At 36.2% G+C, this 26,258-nt stretch overlaps 1 protein-coding gene across 1 annotated transcript in view; it reads left to right on the plus strand.

The window, feature by feature from the left end:
* LOC136838687 (uncharacterized) overlaps positions 1–26,258 on the plus strand; it is a 359,996-nt gene that overhangs the window by 320,959 nt on the left and 12,779 nt on the right. Inside the window, 14 exon segments of the mRNA XM_067104090.1 lie at positions 425–709; positions 929–1,092; positions 2,400–2,511; positions 2,724–2,903; positions 3,410–3,422; positions 3,425–3,657; positions 4,648–4,784; positions 5,191–5,358; positions 6,546–6,740; positions 7,087–7,258; positions 11,353–11,524; positions 11,668–11,821; positions 14,541–14,653; positions 22,445–22,572. Of these exon segments, the coding sequence (XP_066960191.1) occupies positions 425–709; positions 929–1,092; positions 2,400–2,511; positions 2,724–2,903; positions 3,410–3,422; positions 3,425–3,657; positions 4,648–4,784; positions 5,191–5,358; positions 6,546–6,740; positions 7,087–7,258; positions 11,353–11,524; positions 11,668–11,821; positions 14,541–14,653; positions 22,445–22,572 (2,226 nt within the window).

The raw sequence follows: 26,258 nt of genomic DNA on the forward strand, positions 1-26,258 counted from the left end.
TTTGCCATATTCATGGCTTAGGTATTAATACAAAAATTTTAATAACAAAAGTTAATCACTTATACTCTCATCGTTTCAAAAATTTAATTGATTAAACCTTGTGGTTCATGAAAAAAATTTTTTAAATGTCTTTCAAAAACTTAGTTGATTATACCTTGTGGTTCATGAAAAAAATTTTTAAATGTCTTCATGTTGTGAATCTCATTTTATAATTTTTTCAAAATGTTTTTGGCTGTTTACTAACCTTGTTATAAAAATAGGTGTATTATATAAGTTTTTGTAGGGCTGTATTGGCTGAGACGCTTGTAATTTAGTACTGTACATGTATACAGAGTTCATAATACTGTAGTGGTTTTCACTTACACCTGTTGATGCATAACAGTATACTGCAGTTGAGGGATTATTAAAGTTTTGTCTTCAACAGGCTCATTGGGACTACTGGCGACCTGCTGTTGACAAAGACATTTTGAAGTTAGTGGGATTATTTCCTATCAACTCCAGCGATGAGAGTCGCAACAAATTCATTGCCCCTGGCAATGTCCCAGCATTCAACATGGCTGTAAAGGCAGTCAACAACAACAGTACTATTTTGGCAGACTACAAAATTGATCAGATTACATTGAATGGTGCCTGTGAACCAGCAATGGTGATGCGTCAGTTCATAGAAATTATCCAGACTTCTTCAAGTGAAGGATTCTACAACAGTATGGTTAGTGTACTTGGGTTGCTTTTGTTCACAGAATATGATTCTTCAATTCAAGTAAACTTAGTTAAATAATTACACTGGATTCTATTAGTTTACATTTAATATACTGTATCAATAATTGGTAATGACTTTTTTTTTTAGTATAGGGCACTCACTTGAGGTTAGTTCTTTCAGTGTTGGAGAAGGTAATTTATTACACTTTGCATGATATTTTATTTACAGATTGGTTTTGTTGGGCCAGCTTGCTCAGACACCGTTGAACCTGTTGCTGGTGTATCTAAATATTTTAACATGCCCATCATTTCCTATGGGGCAGAAGGAGCCATATTTTCAGATGAGGATTATCCATACTTCTTTCGTACTATACCTGAAAACAAGATTTTTAGGTGAGTAATCATTTCATTCATATCCTGGTATAAAATTGCAAACTATTCACTTATCAGCCTTGTTAGTGTACTATGATATCTCAAATTCCAGACACAATTAAGAATTTATTTAAGAAGAAGGAATTTGTTCTTTCAGGTAGGTAAGAGATGCTCCTCATATGAGAGTGTTCCCACACAATCACCTGTGCCTAATCAGTTTTGCATTAGTCTTTTGGTATTCATGCCTTATCAGTGGCTCCATATTTCAGTCGTAGCATTCATTCAGTCCATTTTTATTTTTGTGATTCTGTTCACTATTCTTCATGATACAAACATTTTCTTCCTTTGTGATATTCTTGGCATTTTGTGCTCCATGCATAACTTGCTCTATTTGGAGCAAGTGCATCATGAGTGATCCATAGAAATCCTTTGTTAATTCTTTGTGCCCCATGCAAGTTATGTTCTCTTATTCATCGATTTTTCACCATGGTCTGCCCTTAACTTTAGCTGTACTGAGTGAGAAATTGTGTGCTTATGGTAAATATGCAGCATGAAAAGTATTTTGGACTCTAATACTCGTGAAGTTTTTTGTAAATGAAGAGCACAGAGATGAGAACTTTAGCTTGTAATAAAATGGATTTAAATCTTTGCATTAGATTAGGTAAGTAAAATATGAGGGCAAGCTGGCAGTGGCTCATTTGGATTAACATAGAAGTTGTTAAACGTTATAAAAATGATCACAGCAAAAGTTTGAGAAGATTAGACTTCCCTTACTTGAAAATATTGCAGTTTGAGCTTTTTCCCATTAGCTTGCACTTACTGGACAAGATTTTGTAAAATGGGGTTTTATCTTGAAGCCTTAAATACTACAGGTGTTAAGTTCTACTGTATTTCTGTGATTTCTGTAGTGTGTTTCCCTAACAAGAAAGTTATGGTGATTTTTTTTTATTCATATTTTACTCATGATTTTTTTTATTCATATTTTACTGATTGTTAGAAAGTGAGAAAATAGTAACCATGTTACTCTTATTTTGTTGGTGGCACTTGTACATGAATCTATGTCAGTGTGAAATCTTTGCATCATAGTATTTGCATTAAGGCTGCATCACGTAGTCAATGACTTGTCATTTTTATGATGAACAGTTGATTTTATATTTTTATTGTTATTTTGAAAATATGAGACCATTAGGCTTATTAAATATTTTCATCCTACTAAATTATATCATAAGTCTTCAGAAACCTTTCTGAGATTGTATATTTTCTTTTTAAATATTTTGATTGCTATTGTAAGTCACTGGAGAGTTTTATGGAATTACATTTTTTTTCAGATATGTGTTCAACGACTTTTTCCTACAAATGGGATGGTCACGCGTAGCATCTCTCAATGAAGACGGCCAAAGATACTCAGAATATTTGACATTACTTCAGGATTTATTAAATGTAATTTTGATATTTTCAATATACAGTATTAACCTTTTTTGTTATACCAGTATACAACATAAATCAATGATCAAAGGTTACCCTACAATAAATTATAAGTCCTGGATAAAACATTGCAGAAGATTATAGCCATTGCTTTATGTCAAAATTGATTCAAATATGCATTCATAAAACTTTCTTTTGTGTGATTACATGTATTTGTAATTTTTCAGGAGAATAGTATTCATTTGTACATAAGGAAGTATCCCCAAGAACGAGCTGAACGCAACATGACTCAGTATTTGCAGGATTTAAAACAAAAGAAATACTTCATAATAATTGGTGACTTTTATGAAGACGTTGCTCGATCTGTTATATGTGATGCTTATAATATGAAGATGACTGGTGAACAGGTACGTTTAATAGCAGACTATTATCATTGCTTTGAAAAGGTAACTTTGCATTGCAGTATTATAAAAGTACACATTAGGTCTTTTTCTTGGATCAGTATATCAGCTACTGTACATTTATCATAATTGATAGTGGAGCAAATAACAATCATATTAGATTTTCTTAATTTGAAAGCTGTTGTAATACTCACACATTTTCATGAGGAAGAATCCTCATCACAGACAGTTTGCATGGTTTTAATAAACTGTTTGTTCAGTATGGAATTGTGAAGAAGATAAGTGTTATTTTGAATAAATAGACTTTTGCACTACGCACAAGTACACTAAATGTAGAATTGTATGGAAAATACGTTGTAATAAGAATACAGTACATTGTTTTCTTTACATGAACCCTCATAGTTGCAATTCTTTGTTTTTCATTAAAAAATCTTCATTGATCATGTTTTCCTGCTTTAAATATAAAAATGATTAGTAAAGTCACCTTTAACTGTTAATTTTTTTCTTTGCAGAGATATTTGTGGTTTTGCCTCACTGGTTCTCTGCGGATTGGTATGACACTGATAGACTGCGAGAATCAGAGGGACCCAATAGAAATTATCAGGATTCACTCAGGGATCCGGTTGTTACCTGTACAACTGACCAAATGAGACATGCTCTTCGAGGACACATGTCATTATCTTATAAATATTTTGCTGAAAATTCTTCAATCATGCAAGAAAACAGAACTGTTGAAGATTGGCGGAAGGAGTACTCTGAGGTCTGCATTTCAAAAAGTAACAGATCAAGTTCTCTCTCTTCCATCTTGTTTGGCCAGTATTACCTAAGAATCGAATACCATAATTAAGGAAGCAACGTATCAGCGTAACATGCTTCTGTACTGACTAGCTGCGATATTACGATAATTTTCCCCTTGGTCTCCATTTTAGATGGCATACATTTTTTAATATCTTAAATTGAAAATGAAGGGTAAAGTAGAGGTTAGTTTCGCTTAGGAACTATGTGGAATTGCTGTTAGCTGTAAGGTATCTAGAAGATATTCAAGTGCAGGCCATAATTCTTACTGAACAGACTTTGTTACTTACCAGGAAACCAGACCCCCAAAACATCTATTGGGATGCTACTGTAAACTACTTTTGAGGGTAATAATTCCATAATGTTTACTATAACTGGCTCAGTCATTCTCAAGGTGGGGTTCACAGTTGAGTAATCAGGAGGTACTTGGTCTGTTGCCATTTTCTTCATAGTTTTAATTGTGTAACATTATAAACCGTGCACTGATAATATTACACCACATTTAACCAGTCGATCATATTCGTTATAGTACATCCTTACCCTCAGTGGGTTACTGTTTATTATTGTTCTGAATTCTGTAAGTGGCTTTCATGTGAAAGAAACTGGTGAGACTGAATATGGTTGGACAATTAAATAAGCTTAAGCAGAAGTTACGGCATTAGGATCATGGTTATCAAAAGATTAAGGATAAAATCAGTTGTCTTTACTAGGAAGGCCCAAAAGAGATTATTTTCCCATAAATTGTATGATAACTCATTTTTGACAAGCCAAAATAAGTGGCAAAAAACCAATTATTCAGGTATGAGAGGAGTAACCATAGCCTAGCATACTTCAGTGGTTTTGGATATCTTGAAAGCACAGTCATTCTTCCACGAACAGGCAAGAGTTATCTTTGGAAGTATAGTACATTACAGATATAGCTAATTTTATTTTTGCATTTTCAGACTGTGAAGAGTGTGCAAGGGCCGCTACCGAGTCTAACTATGCAGGCTTTACTTACGATGCTGTGTGGACTTACGCCTTGGCACTGGATGCCCTCTTCAAGGAAGATCAGTCTTATGCAGCTGACCTAAGGGCACCCAATGCAACAAAGTAAGTATACAATGATGTATACAGTTTTAAAGCATGATTGAAATTTCTCTCTGTAATTGCACTTGTAACAATGTTATTTCTCTTATATTCCCATTTCATAAAACTGAAAATTCTTACATGATTGAAATTTTCTCTTTATAATTACACTTGTAATAATGTTATTTCTGTTATATTCCCATTTGATAAAACTGAAAATTCTCACATCTTTCAGTGCACATGTACAGATTGTTACTGTTAAAAAGCCTTTTTAAGTCTTCACTGAACATATGGTAATTTGTCTTAATTTCATTATTTTTTGTAGTAGAGCCAAAGGAAATGTTTACTCTACCGAAGTTTTATGTGGCGTGTGCTGGTATATTGAGCAAAAAAACTGAAAGTAATATTTGGCCTCTTGTTTTATTTTTAGGGCATATATAAGTAAGATCAAATCAGTTGCTTTTGATGGCGTCTCTGGCCCAATAAATTTCACATCAGGCTCAAGAGTAACTGATATTATTGTGTGGCAGTTCAAAGACAACACATATGAAGAGGTTGGAATTTTTCATCCTGGACTCACGAAAAATGACACTGGAAAGTAAGTAAATGAAAATATGTAATTATACTAACATTAGCCCCATAAGGGGGTAGTGCTGTCAGGTGCACTGTAGGCATTGCTTAAAGGTCTTTGCAGCATCCTTCGGCTCTTAGCTGCAACTGCTTTCATTCCTTTTACTTTACCTCCATTCTTATTCTCTTTCTTCCATCTGACTTTCCACCCCCTCTAACAATTGTTTCGTAGTGGAACTGCAAAGTTTTCCTCGTTACAACTTTCAGACCTTCTTACTGTCAAATTCCCTTTCAGTACTGAATGACCTCATAGGTCCTAGTGCTTGGCCTTTGGCCTAAATTCTGCATTCTGTTCTGTTCTACACTTACATTAATCACAGTTTTGTGGTCCTTATGATGCTATGGAAATTTTATGCTATGTGAACATGGTTGATGTCATATGAAGGACAGTGTGGCTATGCTCCTATTTTACAAAACCCTTGAAAACCCACTTCTATCTGCTGTCATCATCCCAAATCAGAAATTGCAGTTATCTGTTGTGGAGATTCTTGCTCAACAAAATTGGCTTTTACACTTTCTTTTGGTATTGTTTTGTGTGAGGATTTACTTTTCTGACAATTATTAATTAGGTTACTTTTTAACAGTGTAGAATTTCCCAAGGGCCCTTGTAACCTGCTCTGCTGTTGCTCCTTCTGTTGTGCCTTCTGTTGTGCCAACATTCTCCCATTCATGTTCTTCATTCAGAGAGATTTCAAAATACTGCCTCTGTTATTCTTATCTTAAAATAAAATTTCTGTATTTTCATCATACAAAGTATGATTTGAATTTAAGGAACTATATAGGTTTTTGTTCATTCGGTAATGTACACAGGGTGTGTTGGAAGGCAATTTTAATTATAAATGTAAATTTTTTGTCCTAAGCAATGTAATTTTTTGCCATAAGTAATATTTTTAGAACACTGATATTGGAAACACAAAATACAGTAACTTTCATATTTTTATAATGTTTTAAACCCGTGCCTATGGATATACTGTACGTTCATGGTACTCATAAGGTAATGTAGAGGGCAGATTTTGTCTAAATCACCTAGAATATGAAGAACAGTCATTTAAAAGAGAATGGTAATTGATTAGGGACTGTATTTAAAACTTCAATTGAATTTTTAATCATTTGATTTTAACCAGTGAAACAGTAAGGATTTTATATTTGTTTCAGACTGAGCATCAAATTGGAGAAACTCTTCTGGCCATCTAGTGAGAAACCTGATGACGGGAGTGACAAATGTGATATAGAGGGGTTTAGGAAGCTGCTCAATGTAGAGTGCCGTACAGCAATCATCATATTGTGTGCTGTTTGCTTTGGTGGCCTTGCAACAGTACTCATAGCTTGCTTTGTTATCTTTAAAAGAAGGTAAGGCATTAAAGTGCATATATAGTACCTGTATTTAATTTTAGGTTTTAGTGGTAACACTTTTAACCATTTCAGTGTAGTACTTAGTCTCATTCGTTAAGAAATTTTTGTCATCGCTTCATTTCTCCAGTTCCTTATTACATGTGTTTTTATGTGAATAAATAAGAATTATTGAGGTGGCACTTGAACAATTAAAACCTTAATTACCAAGAAAAGCATGGTGAAGAGATTGCAGTTTGTCTTCAATGTCAGATCATTAGTTAAGATTTGTACATCACAGATGTGAATATCTGCACATCACAGATGTGAATCTGAGTATATAGTAAGCATAACACTTTCATTACAGGTATGAAAAGAGACTGGAACAAATCCAGGAATTGTGGAGGGGTCGACCATTGTTTGAAATTTTTGATGGATGGGAAATTCCTCGAGATAAAGTTGTAATAAATCGTAAAATTGGTGAAGGAGCCTTTGGCACCGTGTATGGAGGAGAATGCCAGTTTGATACAAAAGGATGGGTAAGCACTGAGTCTTTATGAATCAGTCTTTCTAGACTTTAGGTTTTGATCTTTAATAGTGTGCTGTTGTATGTCAGTGTCGGTGTTTTTCTTGATATCAAGTTGGGGGATCTTTGAATATGGTTTATCATAGCTAGCCTGAGTATGCTTGTTAGGTCACAATTATTGTACCAAGCCTCAGTGAACCTGTGGTGTACAAAACAGTTTTAGAAGGTGAATACAAATTTTTTTGTACTTCTAGAACTTTCTTGAAATTTAGAAATATTTAATATAATGTATGATGCTTGTACTTTTAAATTTGGTAGGACTTAGTTTTTAATGAATATTAAATTTTTCTCCCGTATGTTAATGATTCTTACCTGCCTCCTTGTTGAGAAAAAAATGGAAGTTTAATACCTGTACTTTTACAGTATATGAATTATAAAGTTGGTAGCCAAAAATTCCGAGTCACATTTCTAGACTTTGAGGACTTTGCCAACAAACTCTGTAAAGAACCTTGGGTACCATCTATAGTGTTTGTAGTGCACTGTTTACTCCAGTTAGTACAATTCAGATGCACTCTTGTAGTGTTTCTAATGTAGTCAAAGGTAATTTTCATTCTGGAGATTTTTATAATTACCTAGTTGAGATGGAATAAGCTCTGAAGTATCATTAATCTGGATTTTCAAAGTTTATTTGTAGACTGGTTTGCTATTTCAGTGAAGATGCTAAGACAAAGCTATCTTTGATTTTGTTTAACATAGCAGTTTTCATAAAGTGAAGCTTCATGCCTCTATGCACTATGGTTTATATAAAGTATTCACTTTCAAGTTTTCTTCATACATTTTGCCAGCCTAGTGCTTAAACTTATGGTTTATTTAAAGTATTCACTTTCAAGTTGTCTTCATACATTTTGCCAACCTAGTGCTTAAATTTGTGTCATTGCACCTTGTTAAAGTCAGTTCAATAACTGAATTGACTAATATCAAGAATTCTTTCATAGCTGGTCTAAGCTGGAAGAGTGCAATTGTTGGTATAGTAATGGCATGTAAGTGGACTCAAAACAGGAAGGCTCTTTATCCAACCTACAGCGTAGAATTGAAACAAATCCAGTCTATGTATCTGAGAGGGGAAGATGAACTTCCTTGAACAGAGGCTTGTATCCATCCTGAAGGGCTGATATGATCCAAGGCTCCCTCCTCAACAACCCCCTCCCCTCTTCCCTTCTCTCCCTTTCTGGCTGCTGCCGAAGGAGGTGGACGAAAGGGCTGGGAAAACTCCCCACCCTTCTCATCTGAAGAAGGCTGGACAACTTGTCTGAATTTGTAAGAGTAGGCTTCTTCGTAACCTCAGATATTGAAGGCTTTGCTGAACCTGTGGGTTTTGCCACAGCTAACTTCAAACCCAAAGGTTTCAACACAGCATGGTTGAGAGGGAAGTCCCAGGAATCTGACCACCTAAATACAGCCACCACCTCCGCACTATTCTTTGAAAAGAGTAGTGACGAGCCCATCATCGAACTGTTCCTCATCGGGAGGCCACTTTTGTGAGAAACCTGCTTAGAGAATAGAGAGAGGGAATCGTGTCTCTGAAGAGGAAGGTTTGCCCACTGGTTGACACACTGGTGAGCCAAGAAGGTAAGGACCACCAGCAACCTCCTAAAGGTTATTCCCTTGTTATGAGACTAGATACTTTTATGGCAAAGGCAGTAAGTGTGTTCAACTACAGATCAAGCCATGAGACAGCCTGGAGAGAAAAAGGGGTGACTTCCTCATCCTCCGGTGCATGGTACTTCTGATGTGAAAGCAGCTGAAGGCAAGGGAACTTCCCAATCTGCATATTGTGGTATTTGCCTCCTCCAAAACACCATGAACTTAAGAGGTCATTCCTGAGGAATGTTCCTTAAGAAAAGCTCTTCAGACGAGACTTTCAGTAGACACTAAGCCAAAGGACCCTCAGGACCCATAAGATCCCCTTGGGCATGAGCTGAACCATCTTCAGGCAAAGATGTCATGCCAGCTCTCTGCTCCCTTACCTATTCTTGGTCTCATGACAAACCAGACAATTCTCTTACCAGAGAAGGCATATGCGACCAAGCCTGTGGCAAGAGAAGGGTCATGTACAACACCACTCTGCATGGCGAACCATGCAAAAGAAATGGCAGAAACCAAAGGAGATTTCTTTCTTGAGTGAGAGCACTCTGACTGAGTGCATTTTGGAGAATGTGCACCCACTGAGTGAGATGGTGCTAACTGTTCCCTACACACTCCCAAAAGAAGAGTGAGAAGGAGTGGCTAGCCAGGGTTAGGCAAATTTTGGGGCAGCCTAGCCCTTGGTTAGGCTATTTATTGTTCCCAGAACTGTATTTAGGACATAGACAAACCCACCTTGGACCTAATAATGTAGTTTAATGAGGAAGATTAAAATCCTAAAGTGTTTTCAGAAGTTCAGGAACAAAAGTACAGTGGTACTTTGCAAAGCGCACCATGGAATGAGAGCTTGGTGACAAATTGGCATGACCCTCTGACTGCATTAACTGATCATTTCCATTACTTTCAAGGCATGCCGTAAGTTCTGCTCACTGCAGTTTTGTTTTTGAGACCAATCAAGAGTCATCATTGGATAAAACTAAAATGTATAAAGGTCCCAAAACCGTACCCTTTGTTAGTTAGTTATAAATGATTTGTTTAACCAGACCTCTGAACTCTTTTAGGGTTCTTCTCGGGCTGGACCGTACCCTTTGGAATGCTAGATTATAGGCTTATGCATAATACCTGTACCATCAGTAACTGTCTGTTGATGGTCACTCAAAACTATGAATAAGGTAAAAAATGTAGCCTCTGACACCTTAATCAAAGTTTATATGTAAGAGCCCTGTCCTCTCTTAATTACAAGACAGCACAAAAATAAACTTTGTAACCATATCCATACTCAAGGTTGTCTTGGAGGTAACTACTGTAGTCAGAGCTAAAAGAGCATCACTAGTGCTCAGTTTTCTTCTGTAGGCACAGTGGCTATCAAAAGTGTCTCAGTCCAAGTTATTCATGTAGGGGCTTAAAGATCAGCTTAGAGAACATGAATTACCCTTGAGTTGTTTATGTTGCCTTTCCCAGATAAAAAATATTGCTTATTATTTTTCATATATGTAAGCAGAAGTTCTACTCTGTGTAACACATGTAACAGGTAAAGCTACTGTTGTATCTATGAGATATAAAAATTTTTTTTTAGAAATAACCTATGTATACAAAATCAGGACATTTCCATAAAGTTGAAAACATTTGAGTTACAAAGAGTAGCTCTAAAACTTTAATAGATTTGGGTAAATTATAAACATTTCTTGAAAAAATCCATGTTTATTTTCAGGAAGCTGATAGGGTAATGTACGAAAGTTGAATATGGTAATTCTATGAGCTATAACAAAAGGAATCTATTATGGGCAAAGGAATCTAACTATGATAGCTTATGAAGACAGACCTGTAATGTATTTAAATCTTGACATTTAGATTAACCATACTCTGAATTTTGGCTTTTTATTCCAACCATGATTTCAAACATTACTGTTGTAGTTTGATTTGCTTCTGTATTCAGCTAATAGTCTAACCAATTTTCACCACTAACATTTGATTTTGAGCTTGCATGATCCCTATTATTCTAGTCCTAATAGATTCTGAGTACTGTATTATACAGGTAGTCCCCAGTTTACGGTGGGGGTTCCGTTCCCGATGGCGTGCCTTAACCCGAAAAACACCATAAGCCGGAACTTCATAATGATAATGGGAATAAATGGCGCTTATGGCACCGTAAGTGCTGTAAAACCGGGTTACGGTGCCTTAAAACCGCTTATGGCTCAGTAAAATCAGGTTAATGGCGCCTTGAGTCAAGCTCTGTAAAGTTGGAACATCGTAAACTGAGACCACCATAACTTGGGGACTGCCTGTATTTTGATCTGAATTAGGTTTGAGTCATATCATGTTTAATGTAAGGTTATGAATCTTGTTTCATTCTAAACAAATATGAAATCAGTATAAGTAATCTAACCAGGCTTTATACAAATTACAATAAAAACACACTTAAAAAATGAGATCTTTTACTGATGTGTATTTTACCGAAACTAGGTTGCTGTGGCAGTGAAGACTCTGAAGATTGGATCAACTATTTCTGAGAAGTTGGATTTCCTTTCTGAAGCAGAGATGATGAAAAATTTTGAGCATGAAAATATTGTACAACTAATAGGGGTCTGCACCAAGAGTGAGCCAATATATACTGTTATGGAATTCATGCTGTATGGTAAGGCTTTTAAAACTGTACATTATACATTGAATTGTGATAATTTTTTTGTTATACATGAAAATCATTTACATTCATTTATAGTGAAATGTAGAAATAATATCATGATGGAGAGTTAACAGTATTTCTTTTCAACCACACAGCTGACTTGAAGACATATCTTCTGGCCCGAAGACATCTTGTGAATGAAAAAAGCCGTAATGACGATGATGAAGTCAGCAACAAGAGGCTGACTTCAATGGCACTTGATATAGCACGTGGGCTTGCTTATTTAGCAGAAATGAAATATGTGCACAGGTGAATTCATTATCTCTATTTTCTTTGTCTTCAGGAAATGGTATAAATTACTTAGGAACTATACTACAGTATTACTTTCTGTTTCATGTTATTATAGCGACAGAGTGTTGGTTAATCATTATAACCTCATAGCTTTCAAGTTTAACAGTTATTCCAGTCAAATGCAAGTTCTCTTTATTCATTTCCAGTGAGGTTCAGAGGTTTTAGCTATATTTTGGATTGAAAGATGAAACGGAATCTTTATCGAACTGAGTGTTTTGGTAGTAATATAAGACTGCTTCTGCAGTGTTCAAATTCATTTCGCTTGATTTGGAACCAGGGTATGTTCCATAAAATGTTGAGGTAGCTTGTCTTGCATAAAGCTGAACTCCAGTGAAACTTAAGACTATTAATTTTCATATTAGGCAAATAAAGAAATAAACGGAATGAGCAAAGTTAACCAAGTCTAAAGCCATTAACTCTTAAATTAAGATTACAGTAATACCTCGATCATGTGCGCTTCGAGTTGCATGAATTCACAGTCATGCAGGTTTTTCATTGGAACCTAATTGGCATACACGATTTTTTCACAGACGCGACATTTGCGAAATCCTCGAGAAACCCTCCAGAAGTGGTTATGTTTAATATATGAAGTAATTTATAAGTGTTTATGATTTTATGTGTAAAATTGGTAAGAAAAATTTGTATTATTTTTATTTTTGTACATAACACTGTATGATACCAGCATATTTTATGTTAAAATACTGTAGTTTTATAGATAAACATGACGTTACTTTTTATTAATTTTTTCCTATTTTCCATGCTATAATTACAACTTTTTGCATTTCTATTGTAAATTATTTAATTTTTTAAAAGAATACATGTGGATTCCTAATCTTTCTCAATCCTTCGGAATGAGGCGGGGTGTAACATAACTGTCAAGTATCTTGACATATTGACCACGAAGGGAACAAAATGTTGCCCAACTAATGTTCAAATAAAATACCACTCTCTCTCCCTCTCTCTTCCTTCATAAATCATGAATTTCCATCTTTTGATCTTCTTCGTTATCTAACGTATAACCTCTCTCTCTCTTTCCAAAGTTATTCTCTCTTTCTCTAACATAAATCATGAATAATTTCACTCTCTTGATATTTAATGTAAGAACAAACTTCTCTCTCTCTCTCTCCTTAATAATTCATGAAAAATTTCACCTCTTGGTATTTAATGTAAGGACAACCCCCCCATCTCTCTCTCTCTCTCGATACTCTAATGAAACGTGAACTACAGTACGGCATTAAGCTAACTTTTAAATGAAATTAAAGTGCTTTGGGAGCATGCTTTTGTCATATTTAGGGTTTAAACTCTAGAAATAAGCATTTACTGTATGTATTAGCATTTTTAGTGAACGTACCAAATTTACGCGAATCCCCGCTTTACATGAGGGGTTCTGGAACCTAACCTCATGTAAGTTCGAGGTGTTACTGTATAAAAAAAAAGTGCCATATATGAAGAAAAGAAATTAGAGAAGAAAAATAAAAAATATAAATAGACATAAGTTGGGGAAACTAAAGCATCATTCATGGTGCTTTATAGTAACATTTAAACTTAGGAGCATTAACATTAATACTGCCAGGAAGACCATTCCATAGGTTATATGTATAAGAAACCAAAAACTTCTGGTTTGGGGAAATATGGCAAAAAGCACTGTCATCAGAAAATAGCTGCTGTTCTGTAGATTAGCATACACTTGTTTTTGTTGCTAAGGAACTTACAAAAATACTAATGGAAGTTCCTGCTTTGACATAGAGCGTCATAAAATGGTCAAGCAGGAGGACATCCAGCAGTGGTCTGAATCATAATTACCAATGTTAGGAAAATGAAACAACCACTTAAGGCATGGCCTAAAAGATCCCAAGAAGATGCTGACATCCAAACAGTAAAACAGAATTCCAGTAATGGCACAAAAAAGGTCTGAAGCATTGTTGCATTATTGCCATAATCTATGTAGATATACTACTGCTTACAAACTATGCTGACATACAGTGTTGTCTGTGAAGAGTGAATTGTGGAAGGAAACCTTTACAAGATAGGCTCAGCAACAATGTTTAGTCTTGCTAGAGTTCAGCATCATGCACCACAGACTATTCTGGCCCTGTATTTTTTCTAGATCTATTAAGATACATAACATATTTACAGTCTTTGTGGAATTGTAATTTACTTATCTCATGTGCAACTACTATTTAAAATGATGCCATATTAAAAAAAGTCTGCATATATGTATAAATACAGTGGCTTATAAGGAATACACTGAGGTAAATACTGTACTAGTTACAGCTTTCTAGCAGTTGTAATAAAATAGCTTCTTAAAATTTTTATAATTTCACTATTAGTTAATTCTCCCAAAGTATGACTGCTGCATATCCAAGTTGGTTAAATCCTTTTCGTGAAATTTATTTTATATATATTTTATTAAATGTATTTTGAGATTTTTTTCAAAGATGATTACCAGCTACCATAAAAAGCTAATGCAAATTCCTAAGTTCTATGGTATGAAAAATCGTCATGTATTTGTAAGGACAGTTTAAAGCCAAGTGATATAATTATTTATGCTATCAGAAATTAAAAATCATAATTTGTATTTCAGAAACTATTGTCACTACACTGAAAAACTAAATATCCTAAAATTTGCTAATTTCCCTTAATTTAAATACTATACTTAATTTTTATTTCCTTACAGGGATGTTGCTAGTCGTAACTGTCTTGTGAATGCCAATAGAACTGTCAAACTTGCAGATTTTGGAATGACCAGGCCTATGTATGAGAATAATTACTACAAATTTAATCGTAAAGGTAAGAACGCCTGTTAAGCTCCAACTGACTCTTGTAAATACATTGAGTTGCTGTCAGTAGGTTCTGAGTTATGGTATGGTACTTGTATTTGATCTGCGTATAAACAAGATAAGTGGAATTTCCAGTGAAGAAAAACTTACAGTACCATATAATGTACATACTTTACATTATTTGTTGTATAGTTATATATAAATTGCATGGATTGTCAGGAATGAAGAGGTGTGTGCTTATGCTATAAACTGCATGGTTGGTTAAGACTAAAATGTGTGTTTAACAATTGCATGTATCTTAACTCATTATTCATGCTACACAATAAATGCTTCTTCGTGAACATGCAGTAGAAGGAAGGATCCTTCAGTTTGTTTCACAAACACGTTGATACTTTGTGAACAGCCTCCGTAAGTTTTCACTGGACAAAAATAGTGAAGAGATACTCTATTAAGATGCATTACAGGAAGCTTGAAAGGCATTCTTGCATGTAAGATAAGCCCATATTCATCTACTCTGGTAGGAAGAGCAGTTACAAATTGGGTCTTCCCCAAAAGGAGTCTGCCATTTAATATAGAGTGGGTCAGTGTACTGTACTTCTCAAAGACTGTAGCTGGAAGAAAAGAACAGTATTATCAGCATTATTTTCATCATCTTCTTTCGACCTTATTAGTCCCACAGTATGGCGGGGTCGGCCGCTCGAGTCAACTTTCTCCATCTATTTTTATTTCTTGCATCTTCCTCCCCTAACCCCACCTCACCCATATCCCTCCTCACCTCATCCATCCATCTGATCTGCTGACACCCCACACTCCTCCTCCCCATCACTGGCATGCTCTTAGCTCTCTCGATTGGTTCCACCTCCTCTCTTCTTATTACATGGCCATAGTATCTCAGACAAGCTTCCCTAGCCTTCTCCTTTACATTACATATACCACACGTTCTTCCTATATCTTGGCTCTCCCTCCTTTCCAGTAGTAATATTCAAGCGATCTATATCACCATCCTCATCTTGGTTCTTTCCAACAGTCCCTCCTCTTTCCTCTTAAGTGCCCAAATTTCTGCCCCATATAATAGTACGAGCCTGATAACTATCTTATAAATCTATTAATGGCATTTTTTTTTTCATCTAAAACAATTCCAGTTACTTCTCTCCATTTTTGCCATGCTTCTTTCACTCTCTGCCTCACTGCTTTCTCAGTACCTCCCTTCTCTGGCATTATTGATCCCAAGTAGTTATACTCATTGTTCTGTTTTAACACTGTACCATCTTCCACTTGAATGTTTACTTTCATTTCCTTTATTACTAATCATTAGCTCTGTCTTTCCAATGTTCACTTTCAATCCTTTCCTTTCTAGGGCTCCTTTCCATGCTAAAAACCTTTCTTGCTGTTCTTCTTCTGTGTCTGCTATAATGACTAAATCATCAGCAAACATCAGTTCCCACAGTTCTTTGTTGTTCCTTAATTCTGAAGTCAAAGAGTCTATAATGACGAGGAACAAGAATGGACTTAGAGCTGATCCCTAATGGAGGCCAACCTCCACAGGGAATGCCTCAATCTCCCCATGTTTTGCCTGTTTAGTGGTTCTTGCCCACTCATCATCTTCACTAACTTTCCAACTTCTCTGGTACTCCTCTCTTTCTCAAACATCAATATACTGTACTCTTCTTGGTACCCTGTCATACACCTTTTCAAGATCCACAAAACACATGTAAAATTTCTTGTTTCCTTCTAAATGCTTCACTTGGATGTGAACTTTCTTGTTTCCTCCTAAATACTTCTCTTGGACTTGTCTTACTGTAAAAATAGCATCCACTATTTTCTTTCCTTTCATAAACCCAAACTGCTGCTCTTGTATATCTATCAACTCTCTCAACCTTCCTTCTGTTCTCTCTAGCATCTTGAATACATGCTCCAAAAGCTTTATTCCTCTGTAGTTCCCACAGTTTAACATGTCTCCTTTTTGTTTATGCATTTTAATCATCCAACTATCGTTCCAGTCCCTTGGCATTTCCTCTACATCCCAGATCTTTTCCAATAGTGTGTGCACCCACTCTTTGCCTAGATTTCCCAGTGCTTTAATCATTTCTGTTGTTACCTCTGACTTTCTTGCTGCTTTATTTACTTTTCCTTTCTTTATAGCACTCTTGACTTTACTCTCTCTGATTTTTGCTATTGGTCCTTCTGCTGGAGGAACATTTTCCAGCTCTTTGCACTCATTCTCAGTGTTTAATAGTTGTGAAAAATATTCTTTCCATCTTCTCAGGACCTCTTCTTCCTCAGTTAAGATATTTCCATTTTCATCTTTAATAATTCCTACCTCTCCTGTCTTTTCTTCTCGCTTCTGCAATTCTGCAGATTATCTTTTCCTCCTGTGGTGTTCTCATCATCTCATACCATTCCCTCTTGGCTTCTCCCTTGCAATTGCTACCATTCTCTTTGTTTCCCTCTTTGTCCGTCTGTACTTTCTTGTTTGGTAGTTGTTATCTTCTTCCCACCTTCTTCTGGCTATACTCTTTTCCTTCACAGCTGTTTGAACCTCTTGATTCCACCACCACGTTTCTTTTTCCTGTTGCTGCTTACTATTTGTCCTCCCACACACCTATGCTGCTGCTGGAACCACAATGCCTTTCATATCATCTCATATCTCTTCAGGCAATTCTGACATTCCATTTACATATCTCTCTTCCCTGGCTCTTTCCACTTATTATTATGAGGTACTGTAACCAGACCACAAAGTTAAAACTTGATTCTCATAGGGCTGCCCCAAAGGGTTTGTCTTTAATAGTAAAATTTAAAATATACTCATTAAATGCAGTTCTTTAAAAATATGATCATCGCTGAATCAAAAACAATAAAGACTGACAATATGTCCTTAATTGATTTGACAAAATGTCCTTAATTGATTTGTTTCCTAAACTTGATGTTTACTATTGGGTTTGTTATGGAAATTTAGATAAAATGAGTTTGTTAGTGTTGACCTACATTTCTTACATACAGGGATTGGATCTTCTGAGTGTTCATTAAATATCCATGGACCAAAAAAGTGAGCAATTCAAGACAGAATAAATTTACTTAAATTGTGGAGCTCCTTATGTTTTGGAAGGCTGCCACAATTCAGTGATGGGTTTTATCTGTTGTATTGTAATTTGTTAAGATCAGACTTATTACTCCCTAAAATCTCTCCTCATCAAAGAAGATGGGTTTTTGAGATATTAGTCACTGATGGGAATGTTGATTTATTTTGGATGTTGTCAAATTAGTTGCAGCTTTGACTACTGTATCAATATCTCCATTTCCATTTCTGAATAAAAGAACTACTAATAGTATACGCAGGCATAATTTGAGGGCACTACTGATGTATGCACATTGCTGGTATAAGCTGGCACAGTAGGATGGCACTTATGTTGCATGAATAAGGCCTGTATTACTCTATCAGACACACATACTAATAAAATGAGGAGATTTTGAAAAGGAATCATAGATGAGGGAGTTGGGGAGAGATGTAGTGTCCAGCAGCTGGTAAGTAAACTGATTTTGAATACTGAGATGTGATGAGAAGGGGCAAGCTATTGTTAGCAGAACTTTCTGCTGTAGTAGATAAGGAAGAAGTAGGAGGGTCCAGAAAAAAAAAATAGATCATAAAGACTTGGACCAGATAGAAATTAAAGCAGGTGTAAAAACTGAAAAGTGTGGATAGAATGTATTTTGCATCTAACCATAAATAGCAAAGCATGAAAAAATGAGCTACTATGTTGGGATACTTCTGATAGTATAGGTTAAAAGAGCAGTTAACTTGATTAATTTACACAAGTATTCTCATAAAAAGGATAAAGCATATATCCCATTTAAATGTCTAATAAAAGAAAAAGAAAAGAAAGCTTATAATGAGCTAGACATAAAATCTGTAAATTTTAATAACAAGCAGAATTCTATTGTAAACCTTATCATTTAAGATGGTGTAAGGAAAGCAAGCATGAAACTAGAAAATAGTGGAGGAGAAATCTAGTCAAGCAGGAGAAGGGAGCAATACAATACAGTCGACCCCCGGTATTCACAGGGGATGCGTACCACAACCCCCCGCGAATACCTAAAATTGTGAACACTTGACACCCCTCTCAAAATTCTTAGAACTGCCTATTTTGATAGTTCAGAAACCAAAAAAACCTCTAAAAATGCTTATACCTGAATATTTGAATAGTTTTATCACAAAAAATGCATTTAGTCACTAAAATTATATGAAAATACAATAATTTGTGAATATCTCTCTATGAAAAGTACGGCGAATAGGCAAATTTTCCATGAATAATGTGTATACAGTATATGTTCACAGAGAAATCCGCGAATAGGTGAAGCCGCGAATCCAGAACTGCAAATAGGCGGGGTCCACTGTATACAGATACCCCGTAGGGTGGTAGTGCTGTCAGTGCACCTCATGTGGTGCACTGTAGGCATTACTTAAGGTTATTTGCAGTGTCCCTTCAGCCCCTAGCTGCAACCCCTGTCGTTCCTTTTACTGTACCTCCTTCCATATACTCTTTCTTCCATCTTACTTTCCACCCTTTCCTAACAGTTGATTCACAGTGCAACTGCAAGGTTTTCCTCCTATTACACCTTTCAGATCTTTTACTGTCAATTTCTGTTTCAGCTCTGAATGACCTCATACGTCCTAGTGCTTGGCCTTTGGCTTAAATAGTGTATTCAGTTCAGTTCAATATATATACAGATAATAAATGTTACTTTAAAGCAATGGATAGACAAGAAGAGGGGAAAATTAGAAGAAAAGTTATTGAGGACCAGGACTTTGGACCATGTAATGGTTTAAGGCCTTCTTTTAGCTCACCTTCACCACCCTGTATACTCCGGTCAGCTTTGTCATACTGTCACATTTATACAGTATGATGCAAAGTTAAGAGAGAAAGGAAAAGCAAGGACAATGGCATATAAAAATACAGTATTGTCAAAAGGGGTTATTCATTTGCTCCTCCATGAAAAGAAATACAAATATATATATATTAAAAGTATAAAATATATTTTATAATAATGTAATGAATATAAAAATATAGATATGTATAAATATATCATAGCAGCAACCTATTTATGTACACAAACCTGTCGTTAACATTAGTTAACCCTTAAACGCCTCTATTTACAAAAGTGTCTGCCGAACGCCGGTTAAGATTAAGAGTTCATTTTTGGCTCCTATTTTTGTCATTGCCTGAAGTTTAGTATGCAACCATCAGAAATGAAAAAAAATATCATTATCATGAGTTATTTTTTTTCTTTGTATTGTACACTAAATTGCGATGATTTTGGTATATAACAAATTATAAAACGATCAAAGCAACACACAGAAAATATTATCACAAAATGATGCATGAATTCGTAATGCACGGACGTAAAAAAAAGTTTTTTAAAAAATTCACCATAAATTGAAATATTGTGATAGAGACTTCCCGTTTGTTGCGAATTGAAGGTAATTGATTGAATATTACTAGACTGTAACTGTTTTAGCTTACAATTGCAGTTTCCGACCATTTCGGTCGAGTTAAAGATGACCGAAGGTCGAATTTTCTCTATTTATCATGATTTATATGAAAATATTTCAAAACCGCGTGTGGACGTAAGGAAAAAGTTTTTTTCAAAAATTCACCATAAATCGAAATATTGTGCTAGAGACTTCCATTTTGTTGCAAAATTAAGGTAAATGATTGAATATTACTAGAATGTAAGAGTTTTAGCTTACAATTGCGTTTTTCGACCATTTCGGTCGAGTCAAAGTTGACCGAAGGTTGAAATTTGGCACATCGTGATTTATATGAAAATATTTCAAAAGTGATAAAAGCTACAACCCTGAGTTATTTTTTGTTGTATTCTACATGAAATTGCGCACATTTTCATATATAAAACTTTATGTAACGGCTAATATAAAACGGTGCAAACATTACGACACAGTGACGAAAGAATTTCTGAGATTTTCGGCCAAGTTACCGCGAGTGGACGTAAGGAAAAAGTTTTTTTCAAAAATTCACTATAAATCGAAATATTGTGCTAGAGACTTCCAATTTGCAAAATGAAGGTAATGATTGAATATTACTAGAATGTAAGAGTTTTAGCTTACAATTGCGTTTTTCGACCATTTCGGTCAAGTCAAAGTTGACCAAAGGTTGAAATTTTGGCACTTTAGTGATTTATATGAAAATATTTCGAAACTGATAAAAGCTACAACCATGGGTTGTTTTTTGTTGTATTTTACATTAAATTGCACACATTTTCATATATAAAACTTTATGTAATGGCTAATATAAAACGATGCAAAAATTACGACAAAATGACTAAAGAATTTATGAAATTTTCGGCCGAGTTACCGTGCGGACGTAAGGGAAAAGTTTTTTCAAAAATTCATCATAAATCGAAATATTGTGCTAGAGACTTCCAATTTGTTGCAAAGTGAAGGTAAGTGATTGAATATTACTAGAATGTAAGAGTTTTAGCTTACAATTGCGTTTTTCGACCATTTCGGTCAAGTCAAAGTGTTGACCGAAGGTTGAAATTTTTTGTAGTCGGCGTACGGTACATCCACTCGGCACCCGACAGACAATTTTAGTCGACGTACGATACGTTCAGTCGGCGTTTAAGGGTTAAGTTGATGAAATTATAATCACTTTGTTAAAATCAAATGTACTACTGCACTCAATACCTTATTAGCATCAAGGGAAATGCATTGTGGAGTAGTTTAATGATTAAAAGTTGTCATTTTAATCTAAAATTGCATCCTTCCATACAAACACATTAAATCTTCAAAATTGTGAACAGATTAACACTGGTCTTAACTGTATTGTTAAAAATAAAGTGAAAAAAAACCTCGTTATATAATTAAAACCTTGTGTGTCCAGGTAATTTTATGTTACCAAACTTTGATTTTACTTCACTTTATACTGTAGAATAGAATAGAATACAGAATGTAGGCGAAAGGCCAAGCGCTGGGACCTATGAGGTTATTCATTGCTGAAAGGGAAATTGACAGTAAAAAATTTTGAAAGGTGTAACAGGGGGAAAATCTCAGTTGCACTATGAATCAATTGCTAGGAGAGAGTGGAAAGTACGATGGAAGAAAGATACTATGAATAGAGGTACAATAAAAGGAATGAAAATAAGTAGTGCCTACAGTTCACTGCAGGAGGTGCACTGATGATGCTACCCCACTATGGGGGCACTTTATACCTTGCTGCAACACAAAGATCTTATCTGATATGCTGTGACACTATCAAATAAATGTTTAAAATCTGTCATACCATAGAAAGACAAAAATGAGTCAAATGCCCTTTGCAAGTATATTAAAATTTTTTATGAGAAATTTTGTGAATACTGAACATTCTTACAATTCATGTGCATTAGTCTGTTAAACTTATACTGCATATATGTGTGTGTGTGTGTGTATGTGTGAGTGAGCATGTGTTTGCAGAGTGTTTCTTTCAATATTAAGGAAAGTGGTTATTTATATGTATATTTATGCATTTTTGTATTAGATCCACTTCTCATTCAAAAAAATATTTCTCATTTACAATATAAACAATATAAACTCAACTAACCAGATATTTTCTGGGGTCACCTAAGTTTTCCATATTTGAGGCTACTTTACTGATGCCTATAAAAACCTGTTTTGATTAAAATTATAAATTATTTACATTTCACAGTAAACTACATATGCATTGAATTTAGTAATGTAACAATGTTATAATTCTTTATGTCTCAAAATAAAATATGGAGGTTTCTAATGTTTGGTCTTACATCACTGCAGGTATGCTACCAGTACGATGGATGGCGCCAGAATCATTAACAGAGGGAGTTTTTACTACCATGAGTGATGTTTGGTCATATGGCGTGCTGCTGTATGAAATTGTTACATTTGGAGCATTCCCGTTTCAGGTACTGTGCACTTGAATTGTCATATTATAATAACAAGTAAGGTTCACTGTAATTCTTGATAACCTAGCAGCTTGTCAGTAAAATATTCAACAGTAGTTCAATTCCATGAAAGTAGTAGATTTTATATCTTGCATCAGTTTTATTGATTACAAACCCATAATTTACTGATGTATGCTATAAGTTGAGGGCATAAGCTATGTTACAGAGTGAAATTAGACAGAATTGTGGAATGCATGGCCTGAAATATGCCCAAATATACCCAGGTGCAGTACTTTTACTGTAGTGAATACTTCAGTGCACGAGCAGTATAAGATGTAATTGAGGTGTTGTTAGCTTAGAACAAGTTAGTGTCAGTAAATACCCATACCATACATGATATGGTATTAGATCTGTGTATGCTTCATTTTGCAAAGACTGTGTGGAGAAGGTACTGATGTAGAAATAGGTGGTGCCCTTATGGTTAAGTGAGGTTAATGTGGATTTGACAAAGCTGAAAGCCTGCCTGTAAAACTTGAGAAAGTCAGAGGATTTGTTAATAATTAAAGCCCTCGTACCTCAAAGACACAGACCTTTATCAATGTGTATTTTTCATGCACTGACAATCAAGTCCTACAAGAAAGATTTACCAGGTCAGTGACATTACCATAACAGAGAATTTCAAGAAATTGGGATAATGTTGGTGGCCATTAAAGATTAGTCTCGTTCTTTATTGTTTATTATGGTAATAGGGAAGCTATAAAGGAGGAAGCTACGAAGGAGAGTTGAAAATAAATTAACTGCAGAATTATTGGAGGAAATTGTAGAAGTGTTTTAAAGGTGAAAGAGTGCAGTGAGAAAATAGGACTGGAAATCAGTGTAAACAGAACAGAGCTTTTGATTACATATTGGAAAGGGAGGAAAGGAAAAGATACTGTCAGGAAAGCAGCCATGTGGATGCTGTTTGAGAGATGTTGGGCTTAGTACCATGTATCAGATGTAACAAATGGATTCATAAGAGATGCTCAGTTAGCAAAATGTAAACTGAGTAAGATTCTCAGTGACAAATACGTAAGCACAAATGGGGAAGAGAGAGAGGACCACCACCTTGCTGTGGTGGCGATGCCTTAGGAGACATGAGCATTTTCATTCCCTTGGGGACACAGTGTAGCAAGAAGTTGCTCAACTACTGTACAGTACTGGTAAGCAAGCAAAAATGAGTTTTGCAAGTTCAAGAGAAAGAAAAAGGTGAAGATTCAGAGATGTGACTTGAATACCAAGGTTCAAGACTGAAATGGGGTGAGAAAACCATAATACAAATTGAAAGGTTACTGAGCTATGTGGAAGCCAGCAGCTGGAAAGTAGGCAGAGAGGGTGTGAACATATGAAGAGGAGTAAGGAACAGTCTGAAAAGCAATAGATGGCAGGACAAAGACCAGTAGCAAAGGCCAGAAAATCATTTAAAGAGCATGGATGAAGAATAGGCCAAGTGGATATTCAGGCAGAAGACTGAAGCTATCTGAGAGAACTCGTGTCTAACCTTGTAAATAGCAGACTTAAGGTGAAAAACATAATGACAAGCACTGTATTGGCAAGAAACATATTAAATGGGAAAATACAAAAAAAAAAATGTATGTAAAGTAAAAATATAGTTTTATGGTTAAATAAATGTCTCCAGCATTTCAATTTGAATTACACCAACAAGTAAAAAACTTGTATGGGAATAGTCACATGCACATAAATGTACAATACTAGTAAGTAACATTATTATTATTATTATTATTATTATTATTATTATTATTATTATTATTATTATTATTTATCTATTTATTTTTTGTCTATCACAGTCATGCTGTTCAACTGGGTGGTTTTTATAGTGTGGGGTTCCGGGTTGCATCCTGCCTCCTTAGGAGTCCATCACTTTTCTCACTATGTGCGCTGTTTCTAGTAGCACACTTTTCTGCATGAGTCCTGGAGCTACTTTGGCATCTAGTTTTTCCAGATTCCTTCTCAGGGATCTTGGGATCATGCCTACATCCTTCTGAGTAATAAAATCACATAAATATTTCATAAAAATATGATAATATAATATATTTCTGGATCGGGGTCCCGTGTCAGCCGGTGAAAAAGTCCATTCAGCACTTATTTCTAGGTAATTCCGTTGCTAGATACCAGAGAAAGCTAAATGAAATGCTGGAGTGAGGCAAACTTTTCCCTTAGGGGATTCGTTAGCTTCTCATCCCTTTTCGACGGTTCCTGGTCTACCGTCACTAAGGTGAAATCAGTTAAAAAAAAAAAAAAAAAGACAAAAAGAAGACCCTTTTTAAACCAAGAAGACCCGCTCTGGGGCCCCCTTGAGGACGTCTCGGATCTATAATCCGGTGCCATCTACAAGTTTGGCCTCATCTTCTGGAAAGGGACACGGCCCAAGCAAAGCAAGGCGGTTACCCCCTCCTTCCTTTGTTGAAAACTCTTTTACGGGTCTCCTTATAAGGAGCTCGATTTGAGGGTCATTGTCAACCTATTAAACTATCTACCTCATGGTCCGTGCCTTCCCTTTCCCAGGAGCATAAGTCCCAAGAGATTAATCTCAAGACTCATTGTCAATGGATCACCTGTTAAATCCTGCTCCGTTCCGGAATTCTATCGTTCCGGACACCTCCACCTCTTTTCCCCTCCAGTCTGGGGAACCTTGGCGCCTTCCCTTTATGCTTCCCAGCATGAAGGCACCCTCTTGTCGGGGGTGTGGGCACACGGAGGTTGGTGGAAGGGCATTTCTTCCCTTCCGGTCTGGTATCCCCTTATCCGGGTTTTGCCAGACTGTCAGAACGAGCATGGCATCTGTCTGGCAGGATCCATAAGTGAGCCCTCAGCTAGGGGGTGGACACATCGTCTCCGCTGAGAACTCTGACAGAGTGGCAGGCGGAGAATTCCAAGTTCACGCCAGCTGTGGGGTCTTACCGTGCTCTCTTTGAGAGCCCTGTTTCCTACCCCTTGTGCTCCGAATGTAGCCCCTCTTATCAACAGGCTTGTTTTGAAAATATATCGCTGAGGCATTTCCGGGAGACAGATATCACAGATATGTTCACAGTGAATCTTCTAACCCCGGACTACGCTTCTAATTTATTCAGCGTACAGCTCCCTAAGCTTCCGGAGTCAATTTCCGGAAGCTGAAACAGGGTGTAAGTCAGGCTTGCCCGTTCCGCCTTGAGCCGAAAAATCTTATGAACAGTTTCACCTGGAGAATTAATCTTTTCCCCAGGTGGGCGTTGTTACGGCCCGTCTGGGGCTACTAATGTTACTCAGAGCCTCCGTTCTCGTGGGTGTCTACCTTACGAGCAGAAACGGTCTGATCTTGCCAGGCCCTGTCCCAAGTCCGGCAAGAAGTTCATGTAGTTCAAGAGCCCCCTGCTCAGGCGGTGGTGCAGGCTCTTCAGGTCTCTGCCCCTAGACAGCCGTCAGCTCACTCCCAGCCTCCACCTCGAGGTGTGCAGGTTCAGCCAACACATCAGCCCCTTGTAACACCCCGTGTGTCTCTGCCTCCCCACGTGCCTCCGCCGGAGTTTTCTTTGCTTCATACGAAAACCTAAGGAAAGAATTTTCACTAGACATTTGGCCAGAGGCTCTGACCCTAGGGGTTATCATAGGAGCAGGGAAGCATCCTACTCCTCTCCGAGAAATTGGGAAGGCATACGCTTCACGGGAGGCAA

This window comes from Macrobrachium rosenbergii, chromosome 5 (genome assembly GCF_040412425.1).
Source record: "Macrobrachium rosenbergii isolate ZJJX-2024 chromosome 5, ASM4041242v1, whole genome shotgun sequence".
Lineage (NCBI taxonomy): Eukaryota > Metazoa > Arthropoda > Malacostraca > Decapoda > Palaemonidae > Macrobrachium > Macrobrachium rosenbergii.